The sequence below is a fragment of the Heterocephalus glaber genome, unplaced genomic scaffold (assembly GCF_053883595.1).
Source record: "Heterocephalus glaber isolate CG9 unplaced genomic scaffold, H.glaber_assembly_v1.0 deba00001914, whole genome shotgun sequence".
NCBI classification, from domain to species: Eukaryota; Metazoa; Chordata; class Mammalia; order Rodentia; family Bathyergidae; genus Heterocephalus; species Heterocephalus glaber.
In genome coordinates, this window is record NW_028258516.1 from 89,771 (window position 1) to 114,747 (window position 24,977).

The following is a 24,977-nucleotide window of genomic DNA, read 5'->3' on the forward strand; positions in this document are numbered from 1 at the left end:
GGAAACGAGAGCAGAACTGTATTCTGAAGGGGAGATGCCTGCAAATTAAATACAACTGTGATATTTGAGGAAATACTTTAATATTCCCTTTAGTATCAACCTACTTTTGTTTATTAGCATAAACACACACAGGATAAAGCACCATTTCACTGCCACACACACATTCTGAAATGCTTATTAAAACATCTTCTATTTTGAGTACAGAAATCTCTTGTCCCCGTACTGGGGAAGCCAGCATGATGGAGAGGGTTACAGATAAAGAGACCATTGATTACCTATTGTATTTTTCCCCAGCTCCACTCCAGGAGAAGGATTTGTTAATATGAGCTGAAAGTTTTCATCTCCTTCTGGAACATCATCGTCCAGAATCACAATGTCTTATACCTTTCTTCATCAGCAAAATGAAGAATCTGGCCAAAAAGGTAAAAGGAAACAGTTTTATATTTAAATATACCCTGAGGCTTTATAAAATGTTTGAAAAGAAATACAATATAGTTGTAAATGTAAAGAATAAGCTACTTTACATGAAATCCTTTTTAAAAGTTTTTGCATGATACCTTTTTAATTTAAATGGACAATATTTTATTTTAAAAATCAAAGATTAGAGAGGAAAAGAAAAAAGATTATGGAGGAAGAGACAAAGTAAAACCTACTGAAAACTACTAAGGGTGTTTCGTAAGTTCAAAGAAAAACAAGTTAAAATGTTCAAGAAGCATAAGAAAAACTGTGAGGTCATTTTATGATATAAATTCTTTAATACAAAATACTGTGTCCTCCAGTATCAAATACTGTGATAAAATAGTTCATGAATCTTTCGAATAGTACTAAAAATTCAAATTACATTATTTGCTAAAATAGTGCAATAAGTGAATCTACCCTATGGAAATATTTTTTCCCGACTTACTGTGGAACAGTTTATATAACAGCTCATTAAGGTTAATTTATTTATGCAAGACCTAAGTCATGATAATTCAGAAGAAAGAACAATGATAAAGTAATTCATAAAAGTCACCCCCGATCACCACTGGCACCTACCACTGGGGAGAAGATGTAATCCAGCCCCAGCTGGGCTTCCAAATTCTGGGCGTACATGAACAAGGACACCTGGCCCAGAGCCTCTCTTCTCCTCTCGGCAGCCAAGGTCACACTTCCATGCAATTCGCTTACTTCATATCTATCAAAGAACAAAGAGAATGCGCATCCTGTTTCTCCTACAAACTTCTCCATGGGAGATAGTAAGCCCAGGAAATGCCCTTCACACAGCCTGGTGCTTACCTGCTACGCTGCCACTCGATTACACCTTGGGCACCATCATTGGCATCAATAATAATTTGTGCAGTCAAGCCTTCTGCATCTGAAAAAACACAGACACATACTTTAAAATGAATATAAATTTATTAATATCAATCTTACTTAAAATTCCCTTTAAAAGCACGGTTTGATACAGAATTTAGACAGTCTCTTTGAGATTATATAATTCCTAATATACAGCTATTGTTGATGTGACTCAGAAGATGTTTCTAGAAAGCAAAGGCACAAACGCTTATAGTGTCCATAAAAGGACACTCTTGCTTGTAAGAGCCACTGAGATATAAAAATTCAACCAACTAAAAACAGCAAGAAATAATAAGCAGTGGAGCACATGGCTTTATTTCTATTATTTTAATTTTTTAAAAAATTGACACCTTTATAATATCACCACTTTGGGAGGGAGGGAAAATGGGCACCGTTGGAAGGAGAAGGGCAAGAAAAGAGGAAAGAGAAATGGGAAGAGGAAGGTGGGGGGTGATGCAGAAAGAACAGGTGTGAGACAGAACCAAGAGGGACAGGAATACAAACTAGACAGGAGGAAAGAAGGGAAAGGGAGAGTAAAAAGGGACAAATGACACAAACTTCTCTGAACCTTTTTATCCTGTATTCTGTGAATTAAGTGTAGTATGTTATTCATACAGTACCTATTACTCAATCTTGAAATAGTAACTCATCTTGTTGCTGGTGCATGTTAATTTTTTCAAAAAACTGTCTGTCCTTTATCTTAGTTCAGGGTACTCCCCACTCTGCCACCGTGGGGAAGAAGGAGGGAGAGTGTAATTTTCTCTAGACCAGTGCTGGCAAACCTTTCAGACCTTTCAGTGATAACACGAGCCGCAAGTGTCTGGAGAGAACAGAAAATCGGGACCTGCGCCCATCGAACAAGAGGCTAAAAAACAGAGATTCTAAAACCAGACCACGCTGTTAAGAGCATCGCTCTACCACTTCCTAGTGGCATGATTTGGAGCATATTGCTCCGATTCTCTCAGCCTCTGCTCCCATATCTATAAAATGGGAAGAAGATGCAAACCAACAGGAGCTCGGCAGAAGTCAGCAACTCCAGCTACACTCAGTGTGAGCATGGGAATTAGGAAGGCTGTCATTAGTTTCTTAGTGTGAACAATAATCATCTTGCAATAATCCTTGATGTAAACCATCTAGTCCTTGGAGCTTTCTAGTTTCTTTTACAAAAGAACCAAAACCAGCCAAATACTACTATCTAGGAAAACGATTATTTCAACGTTTGCAAAGTTGTCACTCTGAGAGATGGAAGGGAATGAGGAATGCTGTTCCTCAGGTCACTGCATTTGTCCAGCTTCTCTTCTAACCCATGTTGATCTTCCCCATGTCCAGCCCACCTTCTACCGGCGACCCTCAGTGCTGCTCACTATCGCCCCCTACTGGGCAATCGCACCTACAGACAATCCAAACTGCAAATAGGAGTTTGTGTCCGAAGAATACATTACTTTTAAAGAAATTTACGTAAATTTGTAACAAGGTCCAAGTTTCACCTTTCAGTCTGGAATGAATTAACTCAGTCTTTTCTAAAAGCATGAAAAGGAAAAGATCAAAGGTCAAAAAAGGACCAGGAAACACAACAAATAAAAGATCTGCTTAACTTAAAAGAAAATAACACCTCAGAGTTTGGAGATTCAATAAAATAGGTAATTAAATTTTAAAATAAAATGAAAGGAAAAGTCCTTCCAAACCACTAATACTATTTTGAGGATTAAATGAATTGTTATAAAATAGTTGGAAAATGTAAAGAGTATGACATAATAATATTTAATATCTTTGTAGTGTTGAATGTACAGAACTGTAATAATATGTTCTATTAAAATAAATATAAAAACCCATCATCTCTTCACACAGAGCTGAAATTAACAAACATCACAAGAGTCACTTCTGATTGAAAAATGAAGTTATGGGCCAGGGATTTAGCTCAGTGGTTCTGCTGCCTGCCTCCAAAGTGGAAGGACCTGAGTTTGATCCCCAGCACACACACACACACACACACACACACACATGAAGTTATGTCATTTGAAGTGAATAAAAGAAACAAACAAAAAGTCCATCCTACCTAGTCTGGGAGGAAGTGAAGTTACAGGAGCCATGATGAGTTCGACAGAAGTTAGATTCACCAGGAAGTACTCTTTCAGCTCTGGTATGTCATCCTGAAAAATTAACCCCATTACATGCCTTAAGGATGTTCTCAAAAGGAATTAACTCCGTGAGCTGTTTTAAATTTTTTTCTTACATATACATTTGCATAAACAGTATACAGAAAATATTAAATTGTAAGCAAATAGAAGAAATTATTTAAATTAGAAAAACAAACATAAAAGTATTAAACTTATACTTGGTTAGAGGAAGTTGTTAGATTGAATAATATGAAACTATTTAAATTTAATAGTTTTAACCTAGATCCATATAATAGGTAAACCAATTATGCAAATATACAAACATAATTATTTTAAATATAACAATAAAATATTTTAACTGTCTATAATAGCCAATATTTAAAATGAAGAATACCATTGTACCACAAAAAAAATATATAGGCTTTGCAATCAAGGAGATCTAGTACCAAATTCTGTAATTTTAGTACCAAATTTACTCACATTTTAGGGCCTAAATTCTTTCATCTTTTTATTAGGGGAAAGAATGGCTACTTTGGCGTAGGGTTGTAATAATAAAGAAAAATAATGTATGTACAGTGACTGGCCTTTAGAACTACAGCTATCATTATTAATCACTAATCCACATAATAGTAATGAAATCAGGCAGATGCCTAGAACATAAGCATTAGCACAATCCATGTCAGGAGTGATACAAAAACTCAAAGTAGGGCTGAGGATTTAGCTCAGTGGTTTTGCCGCCTGCTGCGCAAGCACAAGGACCCGAGTTCGACCCCCAACACACACACAAAAAATGTAGAAATGGAGCAGTAAAAACTCGTGTGTGTGTGTGTGTGCGTGTGCGCGTGCATGCATGTGTGTACATAAAAGATCAGCACACACACACACCAATATATGCTTTGCATTTTAATAAAGATTTATTTCAAGTGAAAACATAAAAAGTGAAAAATTAGTCTTTAGATTATCTCCTGTAATATATGGAAAAACATAAGTTAGAGAATCAGTGATATCAAAGGACTGTCTTCCACCTACTCCCATTGCCCCAGCCCATGCCACAGCTCCCTGCTTGCCATCTGCTATGCCTGAGATGGAGAATGGCCCCCAAGGGGCTTTTGGAAGATGACTGAACTATGGGGGTGACAGGGCTGACTTACTGTTAGGAAGGGGGTCCAGTCAAGAGAGCTGTGCCACTGAGTCACGATCTGGAAGAGCACATCCCCTCCCTGTCTCCTCCCTTCGAGCAACAGTTCCTGGCTGCCATGATGCGAGCAACTTTCCTCTGCCATGCCCCTCTGCCCTGCTATCCTGTCCTGGAGCCAGCCAGCCAGGGCCTGTAGCCATCGAGCAAAATAAACTTCTCCTTTCAGTTGTAGGTGTCAGGGATCATGTCCCGGAGACAAGGAAAGTGACTAAGACACGGCTTACTTTTATGTCAGGGCTACAGTGTTTTAATCTAGTGCTACTCAGGGAGCAGAAAAGTTGCAGGGAGCTAGGAGAAAGAAAAGTGGAACTGAAATCCAAGGTTCAAAAAGGTAAACTCTAGGTAAAAGAAAGTGCTAAATATTTTCTGGTTAAAAATTAATGTAACTAAGGAATAATCCATATAATTGTATTCGGTAACATACACGAGACATTTGAAAGATGACTGCCCTACAATTTTTTTCAAATCCTGTGTTACCGGCTACCTACTGACATTATCTTTTATTTTGTGGATTTAGAGTTTTCATGATGTTACATTAGGTTACAATGCCAGGGTAATCAACAAAATAAGAGTGACTGACTTTAGATGGTGCATGGTTTATGCTATCTATAATTAAGTAAAAGTAAATGACTTTGAGAGAGTAAAACCCTTTAAAAATGAAACCCCTCCAAATACATACTGTAGTAACTAACATTTTTTTCAAATGTAATATTCATTTTCTCTTTCCCTTCACATCCATCCCTTACCCCTTCCATAGCACTATTTTTCTAAACCTCCTATAAATGTATTTAAGAAGCTGAAACAGTAATGTATTTAAGAATGTATTTAAATGTATTTAAGAAGTTGAAACACTAAGTCCAAAAACAGCACGAAATTTCCCATGAGAAATCATTTAAAATGCAATTTCAGTCCCCTGTGATTTCCTTAGGCTTGACTGTAATCATATTCTTTGCCCTCAGCCTCTAATGAGTTTCCTGCTATCTCTGTTTTAGCGGGTCTTCCACACAAAGATTCCGACCGCCCCAGATCTGCTGGTCCAGTGAGTCTTTTGGAGGAATCAAAGGGCTCCTCTGGAACCTCTCAGGCCAGTGCCATTGTAGAGGGAACTGCACTAAGGAAATTCTGTTTATCACGAGATGTTTCTGTAATCAAATATATAACACCAGGCCAGCCTATCTAATCAAGAATAGGAACTCCTGTGTGGTTTGAAAAAAAAGTCACGAAAAGAAATCAGCTGATTTAAAGGCACCAGCAGAGTGGAACCAATCAGACTTAAAGAACCCTATCGGAACTGAATTCACTAAATTTCTAGAGATTATGGTTATAAAATATACAAAGTTTATATTAAAGGAAAAATTACATACATACATATACACACATATACTTGTACATGCGCTGGGGATGGATCAAACCCAGGGTTTCACAAATGCGAGGCAAGTGCTCAACTGCTGAGCCATATCCACAGAACAGAGCAACATTTTTTTAATACAGAGAAAACTGAAAGTTATACAATCTTGCCTCGCGTGAAATTTTATACCTTGAAATGGGAAGCCTCTTACTAAATGTGACTGCTGATGTCAGAACATTCCATCGATTCCTACTTCCCATGCGGTGACTTCAGGTTTAACACAGAAAATCATCATCAGAGCTTTACCTCAAGTATAGTAATGTTGATGGCTGCTGCCGTTTGTCCTTCTTCTAGAATCAGAAAGCCAACAACAGGGATGAAATCAACTTCTGGCTCAGCTAGGTGTCCTTCCATTTGATTCTTCAGACTCAATATTCCAGGCACCGTGGTGTATGTGACATTGATAGTCCCTAACTGAATTGGATGCAAAAAAGATTTTGGAATTATTTAAATTTTGAAAATTATGTTTCACTGTGAACCCTGCCTTTCTTGTAACACCTCCAGTACCTTTCATTATTGCCCCAAATTCATCCCTTCTCCTGTGCCCATGTCATGGCTCAGTGACACCCCAAAGGGGGTGAGACCTGCTTCCCTGCCTGGACTTTGAGTGTGGGTGGCCCTGTGGTTTGCTTTGGCCAATAGTACAAAGTAAAAGTGAGGATGTGCTACTTCTAAGCCTAGACTTCCTAGGGCTTGCATGTTTTCATTTCCTTCTCCGGCCTCTACTTCAGAGAAAATTAAAAATATACAGAGAAAACTATACAAGGCCAGCCTCATAATGGATCCACAGCCGGTCCGCTACCATATGGTACGGATAATTCATGATTGTCCATTCCACAGCATTTCTGTGAAAATAAATAACTCCTTCAAATTTTTCAGAAGTGAAGCTATTATAAAGTACTGCTCTGAATTAATAAATATTAATTTTTCCTTTCTTTGCTTATTTTCATAATGGCTTTCACCCATACAAGTAGGATAGTAAAAATCCCTTTGCCCAGAAACCCAATTTATTCTAGCATAACACAAACCTAGAGATCCAAATTCTCAGTTGATGAAAAGCTGAATTGTCACATTAGCCTCCTGTAGTAAAACAAATCTTGATGAAAGAGCAAAATTTAAAACTCCACGCGGTTCACCACTGGCTTCAACCGTCAGGACAGCGGCATATCCTTGAGTGTCCAGCAGAGCAATTCCTGCTGGTGGAACCCCTAGAAATAGCAGGGACTCCATTAGGAAATCTAACCGTGATTTGGCACTAAGTTCTACATACTTAAAATAGAACCCTGGTCTCCAAAGCATATTAAAGGAACCAAAAAGGGCTTACTTTGTTCACATCCCTAACAGAAATCTTCAGGCTGACAATCTATATTGCATTTTTAAAAGTCATGATTTCTTTCACTTGATAGATTATTGCCCTTATTAGCTACATGGCTTATCAGAATTCTAGAAACTGAATAGAAACTGAAGAGAGTATCCAGATAATTTTCTGAAAATAACTAAATTTTGAATTGTCCATATACTGTATTATAATTGTCCAGAATCCAAACTGATTTGTTAGCATAAAATTATTTTCAGAAATTTCTACCTTCAAAAGTATATTTTAATTCCATAAATAACTAGGAAAAATTTTAGCACTTTTCTCTTAGTCCATAAAGATAAGCATTCCCATATTTTGCTAGTGCTTTTTGGACCTGTGCTCTCTTTGGCAGCACATATACTAAAATTTGATCTAATATTTCTATGGGACAGACAATATTTAAAGTTGTATTTTTAAGTTGGTATGTATCAATTGGTAAATACAGAGATAGCAACTATTTCTTCTTTGTTTTTTCTAAAAAGACAATAACAAAGACAACTCAAACTTGAATTCTGAACTACCTTGTGTCCTGACGTCATACAGAATGACTTGGTATACTTCTTTCTCTTCCGGAACGTTGTCATCCAATAGATGTACAAGTATCGTTGTGTTCACTGTTCCCTGTGTCAAACAGAAGGAAATCCATACCTGTGTTGCTACTGAACATAAATTACCTACTGCTTTTATCGCCCTTATAAACTGCATCCAAACATGTTTTCATTTAAACAAGAATTCTGTGGCTTAAAAAATTAATTAAATAAGAACCACCGGCTCATGAGAAGCCAGATTTAAAGCAAGTAGAGAGGAACTAATTGTGAAGATTTTGTTACCCAATTTTTTTTTTTTTTTTGGTACCGGGAATCAAACTCGGGACCTTGCACTTGTGAGGCAGGTGGCGGAACCACTGAGCTAAATCCCCGGCCCTAATTGTAAAGATTTTGAATGCTGAGCTAGCTAATCAATGAAAATCTTATCCAAATTACTACCAAGTAGGTATGAAGAAGAGAGAATGATGATAACTACAAGTGGTGTTGATTTTCTATTCCCTTTTCCTGAAAATACAATGGTTTCTTTTCTGGAAATTTGTCATGAAGCTTTTCTTTGTGGTATTACCTCATGAAAGAAGAGTTGTCCAGTAAGGTTAGAAAAATTGAGTTCACAATTTTGCCCAATAATGTTCCAGTCAACAGTAACATTTCCTCGACCAGGAGGTGTTCTTATCACATGGAACTGCAAAATTCCTCCTAAAATCAAAATGGATAAATGGATAAATGCTTATAGAAAATGAACTAAACATTTGAGCTCAACAAAACTCAAATCCCAAGCATGCAACTACTGTATTATGGCATTACTACTGTATTAGGCCATTCTGGCTTGAATTTTCTAGAACCATTATACATGCTTATTGTTGATTAACATAGGGATTTCATTTCTAAGTACTTCCCCATTTAGGAAAACTTCTGGAAATTCAGGGTATAAAAGTTATAAAAGCACATGCTAAAATGGGAAACACAAACTTGTATACACTCCAAAACATGCACCAGAACACGAATGTTCTGTAAGTTAAAGAAAACAATAAAGTCCTCCTGGTCAGAACTAGTAAGAGCACAAGTAAATATTCCTTCATTTCTCAAAAGGAAACAAATTCCTTACACTGGTATGCAATGTGATTTTACACAATGCATGCATAAAAATGCTTGCAAATACCTGAAAATCACATTTCTTTAGATTGTAACTTACATATACCATCGATGGTTTTGATTTATCAAAAGAAATCCAAAGGAAAGGTGTCAAATCTATACATCAATATCTGTAACTTCACCCAAGTTACAGTTACCCTTCTCAGATTACTGAGTACTTTAGGCATTTTCTATTCCTGGCTTTTATCCTCATGTAATATTTTAGAAAACTAAACAAATCATGAGAGCTATTTCTTTCAAATTGCAAACCATGAGAAGAAAGCGGCTAGGAGTTATGATGGACTTTGTGGCTTGCTGAAAATACGCTCATTCACTAGTTTTATATGATGAGGAGTACAAGCTATATTAACAAACAGTCTCACTAAAATTCTTATGAAAAGATAGAACAGTGTTTAAAACACTTTGGTAGAAACACATCTTTACTCTCATTGTAAGTATAGCCATACAGTTGAAATCCATGAATATTCACTAAAAATGTCATTTTCATGGAGTTACAAAATAATTTTTGTGTAGATAAGGAAAATCTTTCAATACTTTTTAAACAAAGGGAATAGAGATAAAACAAAATATAAATCTTTTTTCTAATAATTTTTGAAACTACTATAATTTTTTATTTCTGAAGATAATAAACCTAGACACATAATATGAGTTTATCAAACAAAAATATCATGGATTAGAGACTATCTTTATATTACATACTAAAAAACAAAGTCCATTTCTAATGCTAAGTTTAAATACAGAGCTCTAGTACAATGAATTGTTTTGGAAGGATGCTGAATACACAAGAAAATGAAAGCATCAGAAATATTTTAATATATTTTTAAGTGTTTCAATGTGAAAAATACCTAGTACCCATGTGCTAGTAGACTATGTCTTGGATTATTTTAAGTGTGTATGACAGGAACCAAATTCTTCAACTGTTTAGGTGTAACTGAAGAAAGTCTACAAACAGCCATAATTGCCAGTAGACCATTTACATTTTTATATTTGTTTAATATAAATAAAATACAGCCCCTACTATTAAATTCTAGATTCTCTCTATTTTACAACATCTAGAACTCAAATATAGCAAGTTTGTATCAAAAACTAAGTCCTTATTACTGAAAAGCACAGGCAGATCCTTGGAGTTACTAAAATGTCTCACCTACAGTGTTGCCTGGTGACACAAATCTAAAGGCTTCTAACATCGGAGTTTTCTATTTTTTTAAAATCACATGGGCCGGGGATTTAGCTCTGTGGTTCTGTCGCCTGCCTCGCAAGCGCAAGGTCCCAAGTTTGATCCCCGGTACCAAAACAAACAAACAAAATAAAATCACAAAAACCTTAGAATAGTTCAAATGAAGATTACAATATTTGATCACATAATAAAAGCACAAAGAGAACACATGCGGCAAGACAACAAAATGAAGGTCATTAAAGATCCATGTTGAAGGAGAACCTAGAATCCTAATGATTAAAAATGTGGTTGTAAAGGTGTAGAAAATATTTAGAAATAAATGCACCATTATGAGGTGAAAATAAAAATGAAATGCTGAGGGGAGAAAAAAATCTTTCCACCAATTTACTACGTTCAAGTAGCCTTAAAGTTTTATACTACTTAGTAAATATCACTTCTGGAAATTTAACAAGTTATCACAGAAACAATTTCCAAGAAAATATTGTAAGAAACACAATTTGAAGCATAAAATACACACAACACACACACATACATAAACGTATTTCTTAATTCAACTCTCTTAAGACACATAATCTTGCAGGCCTATTGCAAATTGATCATGCCAACCACAAGAAGAGCATGAGAATTTTCTCTAAGAAATCATCAAATGGGAAGAATTGATTTCTCCTCTGTAAGGCAGGCTCCCAGATGCCAGATCCATTTAAAATTCTTTCCAGGACAAACAACTGGAAATGCCAGAAAGCTACCTTTAACCAGGGAGAGGAGTCAAGTGACAGGCATAGGAAAAAGAAAAACGTAGAAACAAGGGGTTGGTTTTCCAAATCTAAGCCAAAGGACAGGAGGAAAGTCCTAGGGAACATGGATGCACTCTAAAAATAAATATTTTACCAGGCACCAAATGGCTTTCTTGTCTTTTTGCCAAGGATGAAAGCCTGAGGAGCACGCTCAGCTACCAGAGTCTGACACATTACCACACTATGGGAAATCATTTGCACATGAAGTCAACTCGGCCCACCTAAAGTGGGTGACGCATTTTAAACCTAAGGCGGAAAATCCATCAAATACTGTCCAGACCAAGTCCCATGCCAATAAACAATACGAACAAAAAATGCATTTCAGTAACACTATTTCATCGATTTTTCCCCAAACCAGAACTTTTTATAAAATAAATCTCAACTACAATTATATAAAAATAATAGAAACCCCAAATACACAAAACATTTTAATCAATAAATGTATTCATGGTATACAGTACTAGTGTCATCCAAATTAAGTGCTTCTACAAGAAAAAGAAAATGCATCTAAAGTGTACAGGAATATGAATAATTTCAAGCACAGACTGTCAAAGTGAGAAAGAAAAAAACCGACTTTATTTTATGATGATTATTATTATTATTTTGGTACAGGGGATCGAACTCGGGTCCTTGTGCTTGCGAGGCAGGCACCGGAACCACTGAGCTAAATCCCCGGCCAAAACTGACTTTCTAAGAGAGCAGTCCTATATACCTAGGTTTTCAAATTACATTTCTTATTCAAATCTTTGGGTTAAAAAGATTCATGCTGTCCCTAAGAAAAGAAAAAAAATTTAAATCCATTGAACAAGACATGTTGATCGTGATGCTGTGGAACAGTGTGACTGAGTGAAATAGCCAACACAAATTTATAAAGAACACATTTATACACAGTTTGCAACTGCAGTAAAATCCACTGCCCCACAGTTCTAAATTCTGTTCATTATATTTGATAAAAGGTAATATTTACCACTTGGCACCTCCCCAAGGGCTTTAGGAAAAATATAAACACAGGATTTTACAGAATTCAATACATTGTTAAACACTAAGGCAATTTCTCTCCTTGAATCAGAAATGGATTCTTGTGCCCGAAGTTGAGCAAAATCCACATTTCAAATCTAATCACATACATGAATTTCCAACACTAGGCCAACAGCAATTTTTTTTTACCCCATTTGGTTAGCAGTTATCATTGAAGAATAATCAAATTTTCTTTAGTTTACATTAAACACCTTGTAAACTCCTCTCGATACAGATTTCTCTAGGCAATTTTCAGGGCAATATAAAAAAATACCTATGTAAAATACTAAATTCTTGAGGTTCAATATATACAATTAATTTACACTCCAGGAAAAGGTTTAGAAATAAATGAAAAGAAATTCAAAGATAGAGATTACCCTTTACTTTTCTTGGGAAAATGTAAAACATGTAGGGAGCATGACGCAAACAATAAAAGCCAGTCCGTGTTTGCTTTCCTGTACCAAACTCACAAAAACAAACAACACATTTAGACCACTTATTTTAATTCTAAATACTTTTTTCTCTTTGAATCCTGCAGATATTTAGCTGCTGGAACCTGAAGAGCACAGAGTATAGCTTTCTGATGAAATTGATGCAGTTTACAAAGAACACAGGTGCCACTGTCTGCCGCTTCTCCAAGACGCTCTGGTACCCGGCCGCAGGGCTTGGTTTCTTCAGAGGCCTTCAATCCATCACTACCATCACCACCCAGTAGACTCAAGGATGCACTTTCATGACGCCAGTGGCCTTATAGTTAAAATATCTTTAAATTGGTGGTAGACATCCATATTGTTTTGAATTCTTTAAGAAGAAAATTTCATCACAATGCTGAAAAACGTATGCCCAGCACTAAGTCCTTTCTTTTTTTTTTTTTGGTACCAGGGATCAAACTTGGGACCTTGCACTTGTGAGGCAGGCAGCGGAACCACTGAGCTAAATCCCCAGCCCTCTAAGTCCTTTCTTAAACCTCATTTATCCTTCCTGGTCCCTGACCTTATTTATACCTTCCACATCATCAGCATTTTGATAGATTTCCTTCTTATACCTTATTTTTCTTCATTGTATTTTTTTTCAACAAAACAAAAACAAATCCAAAATACTCCTCTTCAATCTATTTTCTCCAATGTTTCTCCTTTCCTTGCTCTCATGGCCGAGGAACACTGCTTCTCAAAACTTTACGCCATGAAGGATAAGGGCTTGTTTGTTTTGTTTGCCTTAATCCAGTACAGAGTGACACTTTCATAAAATACAATAAATTGGATGACTAAGAAATAGAAAAAGAACACACACAGAGAATACAAGTCCACAGATAACACCTTTGGCTATCACGGCAAAGACAAATTGTTCCAAATGTTTCTAATCTTATCCCACCATATACCAACAGCAAACACTTACTGGACAGGAACTGATCTGAGGACCACACTTGAACATCACACCCCACAGGCTACTGAGGCCTTTAGTCTTTCTCAGATGTTTGCTCACCATCCCCAGATCCCTCAAAGTCCCTCTCCACAAGCTGTTTTCACTAGTTCACTTGGAAATCTCTTCGGACTTGTTGGCCATCTTAGCATGAAACCCACAGATAACTTTCTTCTTCTGGTAACTGATAAAAAGACACTTTCTCCTTGGTCTTTTCTGACACCTCTTTCTCCTCTAGGGTCTTCTTCCTTCCCCTACATCTTAGGTTCATGTTCCATGCGGTTCTGTAATTAGTAACTTGCTTTTTTCCTCTGTCCACAAAGATGCTATTTCCTGATTTTAACCACTGTCTCTGAAAATCCAACTTGCATTTCTAACCGGAGATGCTTAGGATCTCTCACCTATTTGCTTCTCTCACATAGACGTTACTACTCAAATTCATTAGTCTTTCAATTCACATCACTTCAAATATCTGCCAAAACTTCCTGCATTTTCAGGTTCTGTAGCAGATATAGAACCTTTGTTTGTTGTTCAAATGAAACAAAGATTCTCTTCACAAGGTGCCCTGCAGAATAAGCTTTGATTCCAACATAGCTTGATTTCAGTTCTAGCACCGGCTGGCTTCATAATCGGTTGCCTTAGTGTATCCTATTATACCCACTTCATTGACTGCTGCGGAAATTAATTAAATAACGGTTGCGCAGTAACTAGCACAAAGAAAATGCTCCACAAATGTTCTCATTATTGTCGTTGTTATTAAAGTTAATTACTCCTGCAGTGACTTTTCCTTGTATTATGTTACAAATAATTTTTGACACTTAGTGATTTGTCTTTAGACTGGATATGTGGGAATTTGTTAGTCACTCTTACTCATTACTGCGATGACAACCAGCAATTCTAAATCATTAACAAAAGTATAGTTTCAGAAAATGGCTCAAACATTTACATAGGAACATTCAGAAACTTGTAAATTCGGAGTACACAGCAAGAGGACCAACAGTGCAACGGAAATGCATTTAGTTTCCAGCACAGCCGCATACTACCTCACTTAAAATACAGATACCAATGCTCTAAACAACCAGGTAGCACACGGAAACTATCAAACTAACCCAAAGTGCCTTTGAAAGTGTCCCGGGATTTTAGAGGAAAAAAAAAAAAATCTAGCAACCTAGACCCGGCCACAGCCCCCGGCAGGCGCCTGGCCCCGGTCTCGGGCTCCTGCGCCAACCCCGCCCGCGGGGGCCCTAGAGGAGGGGGCGGCCGCCTGCCCAGGCCACCTGCAGCACAGACTGCTTGGCTCTCAGGCCGGGCCAGGCGGGGCAGGATAGCTCTCCCGCCCACCAGGGACAGGACCCGGGCCGCTAAGGAGCAGCTGGGCAATAGCGGGGGCGACCACAGCGCGTCTTCCCAGAGGGGTGTCCCGCCTCCCCGCACCAGGACTCCCGCGCTCACACGCCCCACCTAGGAGACGACACCGCTGATTCGCAGACAAGCTGGCGCCCCGTGCGGCTCCTAATCACCGGCCAGGATCAGCTCCCCATCCGTTTCCTCCCACGAAGCAGCTGCCCTCAGCCAGCAGGGCTCTCAGCTCAGAGACTCTGGGCAAAAGGTCCCGTGCTCCCACGGACAGAAGGCTCCCCGCTAACGCGGTCAGGGCGCAAGCAGGCGCGCGGGGGGTGTGAGCGGGAGTCCAGGAGAGGAGCCCTGAGAGTTGTGGTCCAGGAGTCTGCATCTTTGCTGGGCGCCACCTCCGTGGGGCAGCTGCAGGTGCTCCGGCCTTTCTCGCTGCCTCCTCTGTCTCCTCAAGGACTCGTCTTCCACTCCTGGATGATGGAGGAGTGTTTCCACGAAAGACCTGGACAGCCTCTCCCCTTCTTGGCATTGCACACCAGCGTTCTTCAAGGGTGGAAACGGTGGGTCACTCCTGTCATCTCAGTGCTTGGGGAAGCTGAGGCAGGAGGATCTCCACTTCAGCTCAGCTGGGGCAACTCAGTGACTGCGTAACACCCCGGCTTGCGATACATCTGCATATATATGCATGTATATATACTATGTATATATATGGACATGCATATATACATTTGGACACAAGGTGTCTCTCTCTCTCTCTCTCTCTCTCTCTCTCTCTCTCTCTCTCTCTCTCTCTCTCTGTCTCTCTCTCTCTCTCCATATACACATAGGCTGGGGATGGAGCTCGGTGCAGAGACCCTGGGTTCCATTCCAAATATTGAAAAACAATTATTTCAAAGTGAGGTACTGGGACAAGTAGCTTCAGCATCACGTAGGAACTTGATAAAACTGCACGTCCTCCTACCTACCAAGGCTATTTTGTTTTTGCTTTGTTGTCTCTTTCTTTTGGTGGCACTGGGAAAGGAACCCAGGACCTCACATTTGCTCATGCTTAGATTATATATGTTCTAATTTCTTGAAATTTTTGTTTATTCCTGCCTAGAAGCTGCCAAACTCTGGGTGATCACACAGAAGTAAGAAACAACAAATGTGCTAGATTCCTTTTACTGGGATCCAGCAGATCAACCTTATATGGAAAGTTCGTAACTGGTAAACTGGAGCATGACTTCTACCATGAGATTAGCTCTCTGGAGAGGGCCTCTGACTGCAGTCTCCCTCACATTAATCCTTCTCAGCTTGAAGCAGTTAGATAGAAATTATACCCTTTTCTCCCCTAACCACAGTTAGGGATACTTCTTCAGAGGGGTAAATATTGTAGACAGCTAAGTAAATTAGATATCTTGTACACAATTAGACAGGGTCAGCTCTTGAGGAGTCAATATGAAAGACAATTGAGACATATCCACTGAAGTTCAACATTATATAAAAACAGAAAAAGTGCTACACTCACTTCCCCTAGGGATGATTAGCAATGATTGATATTGCCAATAGATATCAATCCCCTTAAGTGGGGACCAGAAGCTCCCTAGCTCATTTTCTTTCTGGAAATTCCTTGTTCATTCCATATATGCTTGCTACATAGCTTGTTTCCTCATGTGATCCCCATTTAATGACTATTATCTGGGTGACTGTACTTGTAATCTTATTGGTTGATTGGGGTTTTGTCTCACCTTAGGCCCATCTTGTGATTTTCCATCGGATCATATTAGTTGACTATGGTTTTGTCCCACCTTGTACCTGTCTCACCTCATGGCTTTGCTCAACAAAATGCCTTTGAGAAACAGAGTAAGTGGGAAACTCATTTTCCAGGCCCCCTTCTGTCTCTCTTAGACAGAAGCTATCTTTCTCTCAATAAATTTTTCCTGCTCTTAACCTCTGTTGTTCCTGGAATTCATTCTTCAATTTTAGAGAATGTGAACTTGGTGTTTCACAAATCTAGCAGGTTGGGGGTTATAAGATTGCCTTATATTATTTGGATTAGTTTGCTTATTTAGATTGATATAGATATCCTAGTTAGGTAGAAATATTCTAGTCAGTCAGACAGGGCTGGGCCCTAGAAGTCAGTGCAGAGGATGAGAACACACTGAAGCTGTGGCTGGAGGTTCATTTGAAGAAGATTAAAAGTCACAGTGGCCAGATTGCATACTTCCCTAAGGGATGAACAGAAGTTTGAGATTATTGGTACCACCCTTTTGGGCTTTCTCATATAGATAGACCATTATCTCCTTGAGGGTGAGTCATCCGCCTCCATCCACTAACACTAAGACCAGTAAGACTAAGACTACAAAGACTAAGAAGACTAAGACTAAGACTACAGATTATTTGACCAAAATTAATGATGCCATCCATATACCCTTGTTGCTATTGGGTCAATATTACCTAGGCCACTATACTTGTAATCTTATCCATCGATTATAGTTTTTTACCCATGTGGTACACACTCCTCATGACTTTGCGCTATAAAACTACCTTGAGAAGTGGGCTCATTGGCAACCCATTTGAGACCCCTCCTATCTCTCAGAAGCTATTCTTATTCTGCATTCCTATACCCCAGTAAATTTTTCCTATTCTTAAGCTCCGTTGTTCCTTAGAATTCATTCTTTGATTTTGGGGAACACACACTCAGACTATCTGACATCTACCATGTTGGGAGTTAACATCTGTTCCCTCTATATCATGTGTTCCTCCTATTACTTGGTGCACTATATCAGGATGGCTTGGGCAGATGTGAACACCTGAACTGCCCACCTGTATCCTCTGAGACTCTTATTATTACAGACAGCTAAGTTAAGTAGAGATATTCTAGACAGTCAGACAGGACTAGGCCCTCAAAGAAGTCAGTGCAGAGGATGAGAACACATTACAACTGTGGGTGGAGGTTCATTCATTGAAAGCCAGGCCTCATGACAACGATGAAATGACTACATGTAGTTCCCCGGGGATAAACAACAAGGATTGATATTCTAAATAGGCATATCACTTGGGCAGGGGACCAACACCTTAACCCATCCTTTCCAGGAAAGGTCCTTGTTCTTTCCATGCACACTTGGTAGGTGACTTGCTTCCCTATTGGATCAACATTACCTAAGTGACTCTACTTGCAATTGCATTGGTTGACCATACTTTTGTCCCACCTTATGCCAACTCATGATTTTGGTGTCTAAAACTTCTTTGAAAAGTGGGCTCATAGACAACCCACTTTCTGGGTCCCCTTCTGTCCCAGACAGAAAGTATCCTTTTCTCAATAAATATTTCCTACTCTTAACCTCTGTTGTTCCTAGAATTCATTCTTCCATTTTAGAGAATAGGAACTCTGCATATCAGACATCTAACAGGTTGGGAGTTATAGTATTTCCCTTATATCATCTGGAAGTCCTTATGTCAACCCTAGATCATTAGGATGACTTAAAGCCTTGGTCACTCTGGCCCAAGAAACAGACCCCACAGACAGATTCTGGGTCCAAGACATCCAAACCACAGTCCCGGCAGCCCAGGTTCTGAGCCTCAAGGGACCGGGGAATCCCAATATTTGGGTGCAACTCTCCAACCAGGGACACTGTGGCCCTGGAGGTCCTGAATCCAGTCCTGTTTCCCTGCTCTGCACGTATAACAGGGGCACCCCACGAAGGAAAGTCCAGCTCAGAGAGCAGGTGGCCCTGGAGGGGCAGGAACGAGGGACCATCTTTGTAGGGATGCTTCATCCTGCTTCAAACTGCAGGATGACAATGGAGTACACAGACCCAACTGGGTGGGGACATCTACCCAGGCTCTACTCGCTCTACATCTCCCCGGGGCCCCACAAGTCTGTAACACAAATAGTATCCTCATCCACTGTTAGGAAACTGAGGCACAGGTGAACAGAGCTGGTTCCCAAGGCTGTCACACTACTAAACAGTAACAAGTTCAAAGGTACTGATCTAGTGAAATGCAAAAAACCACCTCTACACATCTACTTAGGGCCATTCCACCAAAATATTTCTTTTGCCAACAGGGGGAAAATAGGGTCATCACTATCCACCCATTCAGTCCATAAAGATCACAAACCATACTGGGCATATTCAACCTATTTGTGCCTAGAAAAAGTCAAGTGAAAAGCATAAATTCAGCTGCTTCATTCACTGTTGAATAATTATGGATTGTTTGTTCAGTGAGGTCTTAACATTACATCCATGTTTCCCGTCCCTCGGTGACAGATGAAGACAAAGTGGTAGCAGTGGGGTCACGCATACCTGGCATCCAAAGGATAACAGAGTGCATATTTGGGCACCACTCAGACGGGGGAGCATCTCCCCAGTGACAAACCCTCACTGTGCAGCAACAAATTACAACTCTAGTTTATTAGAATCCAAGACTCCATGGCATGTCCAATTCAGCAAGAAGACCTCTCATCTGGGTAAGCGGGGCCTGAGAGGTGGTCTATGGAGGTGGGAGTGACAGTGCAGGCCTACAGGCTGTCCGGGAAGGGGGAGGCAGCAGGGGGAGTATTCTAGAAGGGGGTCTCGCACTTTGGGCTGCGGGGTGGATGGCACCGGGAGCAGTACTCCACGGAGAGGCTGTCCTGGCTGGGCTGAAGACCGATCAGGGGAGCCAAGGGGCCCTGGGCACAGAGCGCCTCCAGGAGGTTGAAGTTGGTACAGCTGCCCTGGTGGGAAGAGCAGAGAGAGGGGAGATGGCTGAGTGCCCCTGGAACTGGGCCAGAGGATGCAAGCACCTGGCTGGAGGGTGGGCCTGGATGAGGCACCTTCCCTGGTGCTGCCCTCCAGCCTCCACTGCCTCCAGGCTCAGTCCAGGCATCTGACAGCAGGCAGGCTGGGGGCTGAGCAGTGGATCTGAAAGGGGTGCCAGTCTGCATCCTTGGAGGGGAGGTGGGAGCCAGGCCTGGGCTTTGTGACCAGGGACAGGTCACATAAACTCTGCAGGTTTCTGTCTCTGGTGTGAACTGGGAAAGTGCACACAACTTTCCCACAGTTGCTGGGATGATTCATTGGGGACACCAGAACACCCGGGCATAGATTTGAGCCACAGGAAACTTTGGCGACCCCCAGCCCTGAGCATCACACCTCCACGGAGGACGCTCATAACCATGTGGATTTCCCCGTGTCCCAGGAAAGGACTGAAATGGATCTTTACAACCTGGTGTGTCCCCCAACCAGTGTGTCCCCCCAGCACTTGCCCCAACGCAACCCTGAGCCACAGTCCCACAGGACAGGGGTCAGGGAAGAGCAGTGCCCACTGTGTCCACCAGGAGGGTCCCTGTGTTCTCCTTATCTGGTCACTGGGCTGAGACCTTATCAGTGGCACCTGGTGGCAGCTGGGGTGACCGAAGTTACACAAGGTCATGGTGCCCTAAGAAGCAGATTGGGAGTTATGGCTTGTGTCTAGGTGTCCCCCCAAAGCCTCATGTGGTCCTAGAGGAGGGTCTCTTTCAGAGGTAGCTGGATCTAGAGTGTGTGATACTGGGATTAAGGGCGTGTGATTACTAAGTCAGTCCACTGATTGGTTTGGCATAGTTCTGGGTGTGAGTGCTGCCTGCCCCAAGGCTGTGTAGCCTGGGTGGACTATAAGGGACAGAAAGAGGGTCCTTCCTTGTCTCTTGCTGCTTGCTGTTTCTGCTGACATCTGCCCACCATGAACTGTGTCTTGTCTGTGATTCCTCTTGGCCATGCCACCCTGCCTTGGAGCCAGCTGACCATGGACTGAAACTTCTACAAAGTGTGAGCTAAATAAACCTTTCCTCCTTTAACTTCGGGTGTGGGATGTTTTGCCTCAGCAACAAGAAAAGTAACTAAGACACAGGGGCAAAAAGGAAGGGCAGGGCCAGGACTCGGCCTCCAGTAGCGTCAGGACCAGAGCTCCTGACAGCTCTGTCCCCAGGGCCATACTGAGGCCCTATTCTGGATGCCCTGGGGAGGCTGGCACTCTTGGGTGTCTGGGAGGTCAGAATGTTTGGGCCACAAGTTAGCTAACAGCAGGTGTTGGAGGTCAGAGGTTGGAGGCATGTGAGCAGGACATAGAGGGTGTCAAGGGGCACGGGTGTGGGCATGTGGCTGGGCAAGAGTCCCAGGATAGGGTAGGGTAGCACGTGGGCACAGAGAGGGTAAGGAGGCCCATGTTGAGCTCAAGGGTGTGTGCTTGAAACCAAGGCAGAGGAGCGGAAGGCAGAGATGGGACAGGAGTAGCCTGGCCCAGGGTGGGGGCACACTGGCTCCATGACCAAGTGCTGGCCTCTGGGTCCTGTGGGTGGGCAAGGATGGCCCCACAGTTAGAACTGGCCACTGGTCATGGTGTCCTCCCTCTTTACAGGGCAGTTAGTGGCTTCTCAGTGTCTCTAGCAAGGGCTGGCTTCTTAGCAGTGCTATGGGGAGACAGAGGCAAGAAGCTCCCAGGTGGAAGCCACAGATCCTGGGGCTGGGCTAGGCTGGGGTGGGGTGAGAGGGCGAGTTCCCCTGGGTGCTGCCCTGCCTGGCCAAGGTGGGGGGGGAGGTCTTGAGCTGTCCTCTGGTACCACAGGATCCCTGCAAAGTCCACGCAGCCATGTCCACTCAGAGGGCTCCAGAGCTCCTCTTCCCCAGAGCCCCAGCTGGGGTCGTGGTCCCCAGCCCCTCACCTCCGGGCCCGTGTTCTCACACACGCCACGGCATGCACAGCAGCACACGGCAATGGTGAGGCACGCGGTGTCAGGTGGCGGGTCTGGCGCTGGGGCCAGAGGTGGAGGAGAAGCCAGAGGAGGAGGAGGAGGAGGACGAGGACGAGGACGAGGACGAGGACGAGGACGAGGATGAGCAGGTTTCTTAGTTCTCGGCTTCTACAAGAGAAATTCACCTGTTCTCATCCCTATCTGCAGCCCTTGGGGAGTGGCTATCCGCATGTGGGGTCAGCTAAGGATTTGGGATGATATAAATGACAGTGAGCATCACTCACTGGGGAGGGCCCTGTGTGGAGTGACAGCCAAACTCCTTTGTTCCAAGGTCTGCCTCTGCCCCACCTGCCCACAGCCCCATGGTGGAACCTTGGTCTCCTGAGGTCACCCTGGCTGGCAGAAGCCTGGCAGGGGGCTGTGCAAGGATCAGGGCACTGGCAGGTGACTGTCCCCTCCCCCTGGGCCTGGCTTTGCAGTTGCCACCTCCCCAGACCACGGTGCAGCAAGCACAGGTCCCAGGCAGCACCCTGTCTCCTGACACCCCTAGCCAAGTCCCCTGGCCCAGCCACTTAACACTTCTGGTCCCATTCAGCTGAGCCCCAGACTGCCCCTGCCCCATCCCTGTGCTCCTTTGGGGACAGCCTCCCAGCTCAGCCCCCAGATGCCCTCCATCCTCAGCCCTGTACCCCCAAGGCTGCGCCCAGCCCAGCCCAGCCCTGGCCCCGGAGGACATAGAGATGAAGACAAATGCAAAGGAGCCCAGCGCAGCCAGGGTGGACACAGGGCCAGCTCTCCTTTCCCAAAGCCCTGAGCACTGGATCCCAAGGAGAACATAAAGCGACACAAGCAGACATTCTTGGGAGGTAGTCTTCCCTGTTCCAGGATCCTGGGGCACCCTCACCCATGGGATTCTGGCTGGGTTGGGGTCTGGGTTTCTCATGGCACATGCTAGGCTCTGCTGGCTCAGGGCAGATGGGAAATGGCCCACAGGCTGGAGCAGGGGGCTGTCCCATGTCCTGGTCCCTGGCTGCAGAGGGACTCACCTTCCTGCAGCACAACCACCAGACCCACCAGAGCACCATGGGGATCAGCAGCAGCCCCAGCACTGCTGTGAGCAGCAGAAGCGCTTTGCTTGGCATTTTTTTGGGTGGTTTCGTCAGCTGGGGTGGGCTGGTCTGGGAGACAGCGATGTCCAGGGGTCGAGGAGTGACTGGGGCTGGAGTCGTTGTTTTTGTGGTCGATACCGTTGGTGATGGTGGACGCAGCCTGGGGCGCCTAGTGGTGGTTGTGGGGGGCCGATTCTGCAGGAGGAGATTGTCATGTGACCATGGCCAGCACACAGACAGCATGAATTGCAGGTGGCAGGAGAGCAACTGGAGCATCTGCTCATGGCTACCCTCTACTCATCTTTGCTGACACAGCTCGGACAGATTTCAGCGTCCCCAGAGTGGTGAGGGGCCGGCCCTGGTCCCCAGGCTGCAGGACGCACTTCTGCTCTGCTCAGGGCTTTGCACTCAGCCCGGACAAGGAGGCCTAGGAGACCCTGCGTGACCCCAGCCTCCCTGCTCACCTCGGGGCCAGTACAGCTCGTCCTGAGGACACAGAGAGCTACAGGTGCCATGTTGGGGAGGCCGGGCTGCTGGGGACTCAGGGGAAGACAGGAGACCCCAGGCCTCGCCGCCCATCTCCTGGCTCTGTATCCTGGGCTCACCTCACCCTCTCTGAGCCTCAGTGGGCCCCTGTGCAGAGGGGTGGGAGCCCCTCCTGCCTGGGGAATTGGCTTAGAAGGCTTAGGGTGTTCCCTCCTGCCTGTGAGAAAAGGGACAGGGCTGGCCCTAATTGTCACTCACAATGAGGGCCCACGGGCTGTCTGCCCAGCCTTCCCGAGTCACGCGCTGGCTCAGAGGAGGCCGCTGAGGTTACTGGTGGTTCTGTGTGCTGTGAACCCTACCCTGTCCATGCAATCAGTTCTCACTGTCTGCACAGCTGCCCTCTGGCCTACATGGGACCCCCTGCCTCTGCCTCCCCAGGTGTATGTGCGCCCAGGGCAGTGCTCGGCACAGCCCAGGACACAGCCTCCAATACTCACACAGTCGGCGGTGGCCTTCACCCTGATGCTGCGGGCAAGGAAGTCCCTCCCACTGTTCAGGCTGACTTCCACTGTGATGTTCCTAATGCACAGGAGGGACAGACAAGGGACCCGACCTATGGGGACCAGGACCTCATAGCTCTGCTCAGGACAATGACTCTGAAAGTCACACATTCAGGGTGACCAGGGGGAAGTCACGTGGGTCATGAGAGCTGGTTCCCCAAGTCACTGTGAGGTCAGCCTCAGCAAGGGCTGCAGCTCAGGCAGTGAGTGGCCCTCACGGCAGATGGTGCCATCCTGGCCGTGGCTGAGGGACCAGGGAGGTCTGAACAGCATCACCGTCACACTTCTATCACGCGCTGTGTGGTCCTGGCCGGGAAAGGTGACCCGGAGGAAAGGCAGCCATGTCTGGCCCAGCCTCTCCTGCACCTGCCCTCTGCAGTGCCTGGGCTTCTGTGCTTCCCTGGGCACCTTGAAGGTCACCCACAAGGGCAGGTGGGGAGGGCGCCTCAGTGCAGAGCAGGCCGACCTCAGGACAGGAGACAGTGGCAAACAGAGGCCACACTGTCCTTGCCCCTAGGACCCAGAACCATGGTGACTTACTGTCCAGGTTGCACTGCCTGTGGTTTGGGACAAATTATGGTTGTCATGTTCATCCTGATTGGATGTTCATCTAAAAGAAAAGGACACAAGCGGACATCACTACACAAGTCACCTACCCTGCTACCACTGTCTTCTGGAAAGCAGAGGTGCTGGCTTAGACTGATAGAAGGGGACAGGTATTTGATGGTTCTGATACATTCTTGTGCTGTGAGCCACGTCCACTAACATCACTTCTTCCTGAGCATCTGATGTTCGAGCTCAGAGTAACCAGACAAGCAGCAGCCAGGGAATGTTGGGAGTAAAGTGTGTTCTAAGCTGTGGGGCTGTCACATGCCAAGGCCCTGAGGCAGGAAATTCAGAGATCACTGAGGAGGGAAGGACAGGAGCCCAGAGGTGGACACTGAGCAGAGAACAGGGTTTTGCTCCTGGTGCAGTGGATCTTTGTGGGTGCGCAGATCCTGGGCACCGTGTGGACAGCAGTCATGTGGGACTAGCTGGGGGACTGGGTGTGGGGTGGGCTGAGATGACCAAGGGCGACCCTGGGATTTGACCATAGGGCCCAGGTGGGGTCATTACTGAGCTGGGGCAGCCCGCGGAGGAAATGGGGATGTTTGGTGATTTCTGTTTCTCCCCTTCTCTTCCTTCCTTCCTTTTTCCTTCCTTCCGTCTTCTCCTCATCTATCTTTCTCTGTTTCTGTAAGAGCTTGGAAACT

At 43.6% G+C, this 24,977-nt stretch overlaps 1 protein-coding gene and 1 long non-coding RNA gene across 2 annotated transcripts; one reads left to right on the forward strand and one right to left on the reverse strand.

The window, feature by feature from the left end:
• Window positions 1-294: 294 nt before the first annotated feature.
• Window positions 295-20,675, forward strand: LOC147820457 (uncharacterized). The gene is made up of 3 exons (XR_015448489.1): window positions 295-422; window positions 12,642-16,717; window positions 19,126-20,675. It is a non-coding gene; the product is annotated as an uncharacterized LOC147820457 (long non-coding RNA).
• LOC147820458 (uncharacterized) lies at window positions 19,243-23,835 on the reverse strand. The gene is made up of 4 exons (XM_087204201.1): window positions 23,662-23,835; window positions 22,616-22,873; window positions 21,540-21,737; window positions 19,243-19,574 (listed from the first exon to the last, which is right to left on the reverse strand). The coding sequence occupies exons 1-4, from the start codon at window positions 23,833-23,835 to the stop codon at window positions 19,419-19,421; spliced, it is 786 nt and encodes a 261-aa protein (XP_087060327.1). The 3' UTR covers window positions 19,243-19,418.
• Window positions 23,836-24,977: the final 1,142 nt, after the last annotated feature.

Coding starts and splice junctions, on each gene's coding strand:
- LOC147820458 (XM_087204201.1), bottom strand. CDS start 23,835: ATGTGTGACTTTCAGAGTCATTGTCCTGAGCAGAGCTATGAGGTCCTG. Junction 22,874..23,661: donor TGAAGGCCACCGCCGACTGT/GTGAGTATTGGA, acceptor CTCCTCCTGCAG/AATCGGCCCCCCACAACCAC. Junction 21,738..22,615: donor GGTGGTTGTGCTGCAGGAAG/GTGAGTCCCTCT, acceptor TTTCTCTTGTAG/AAGCCGAGAACTAAGAAACC.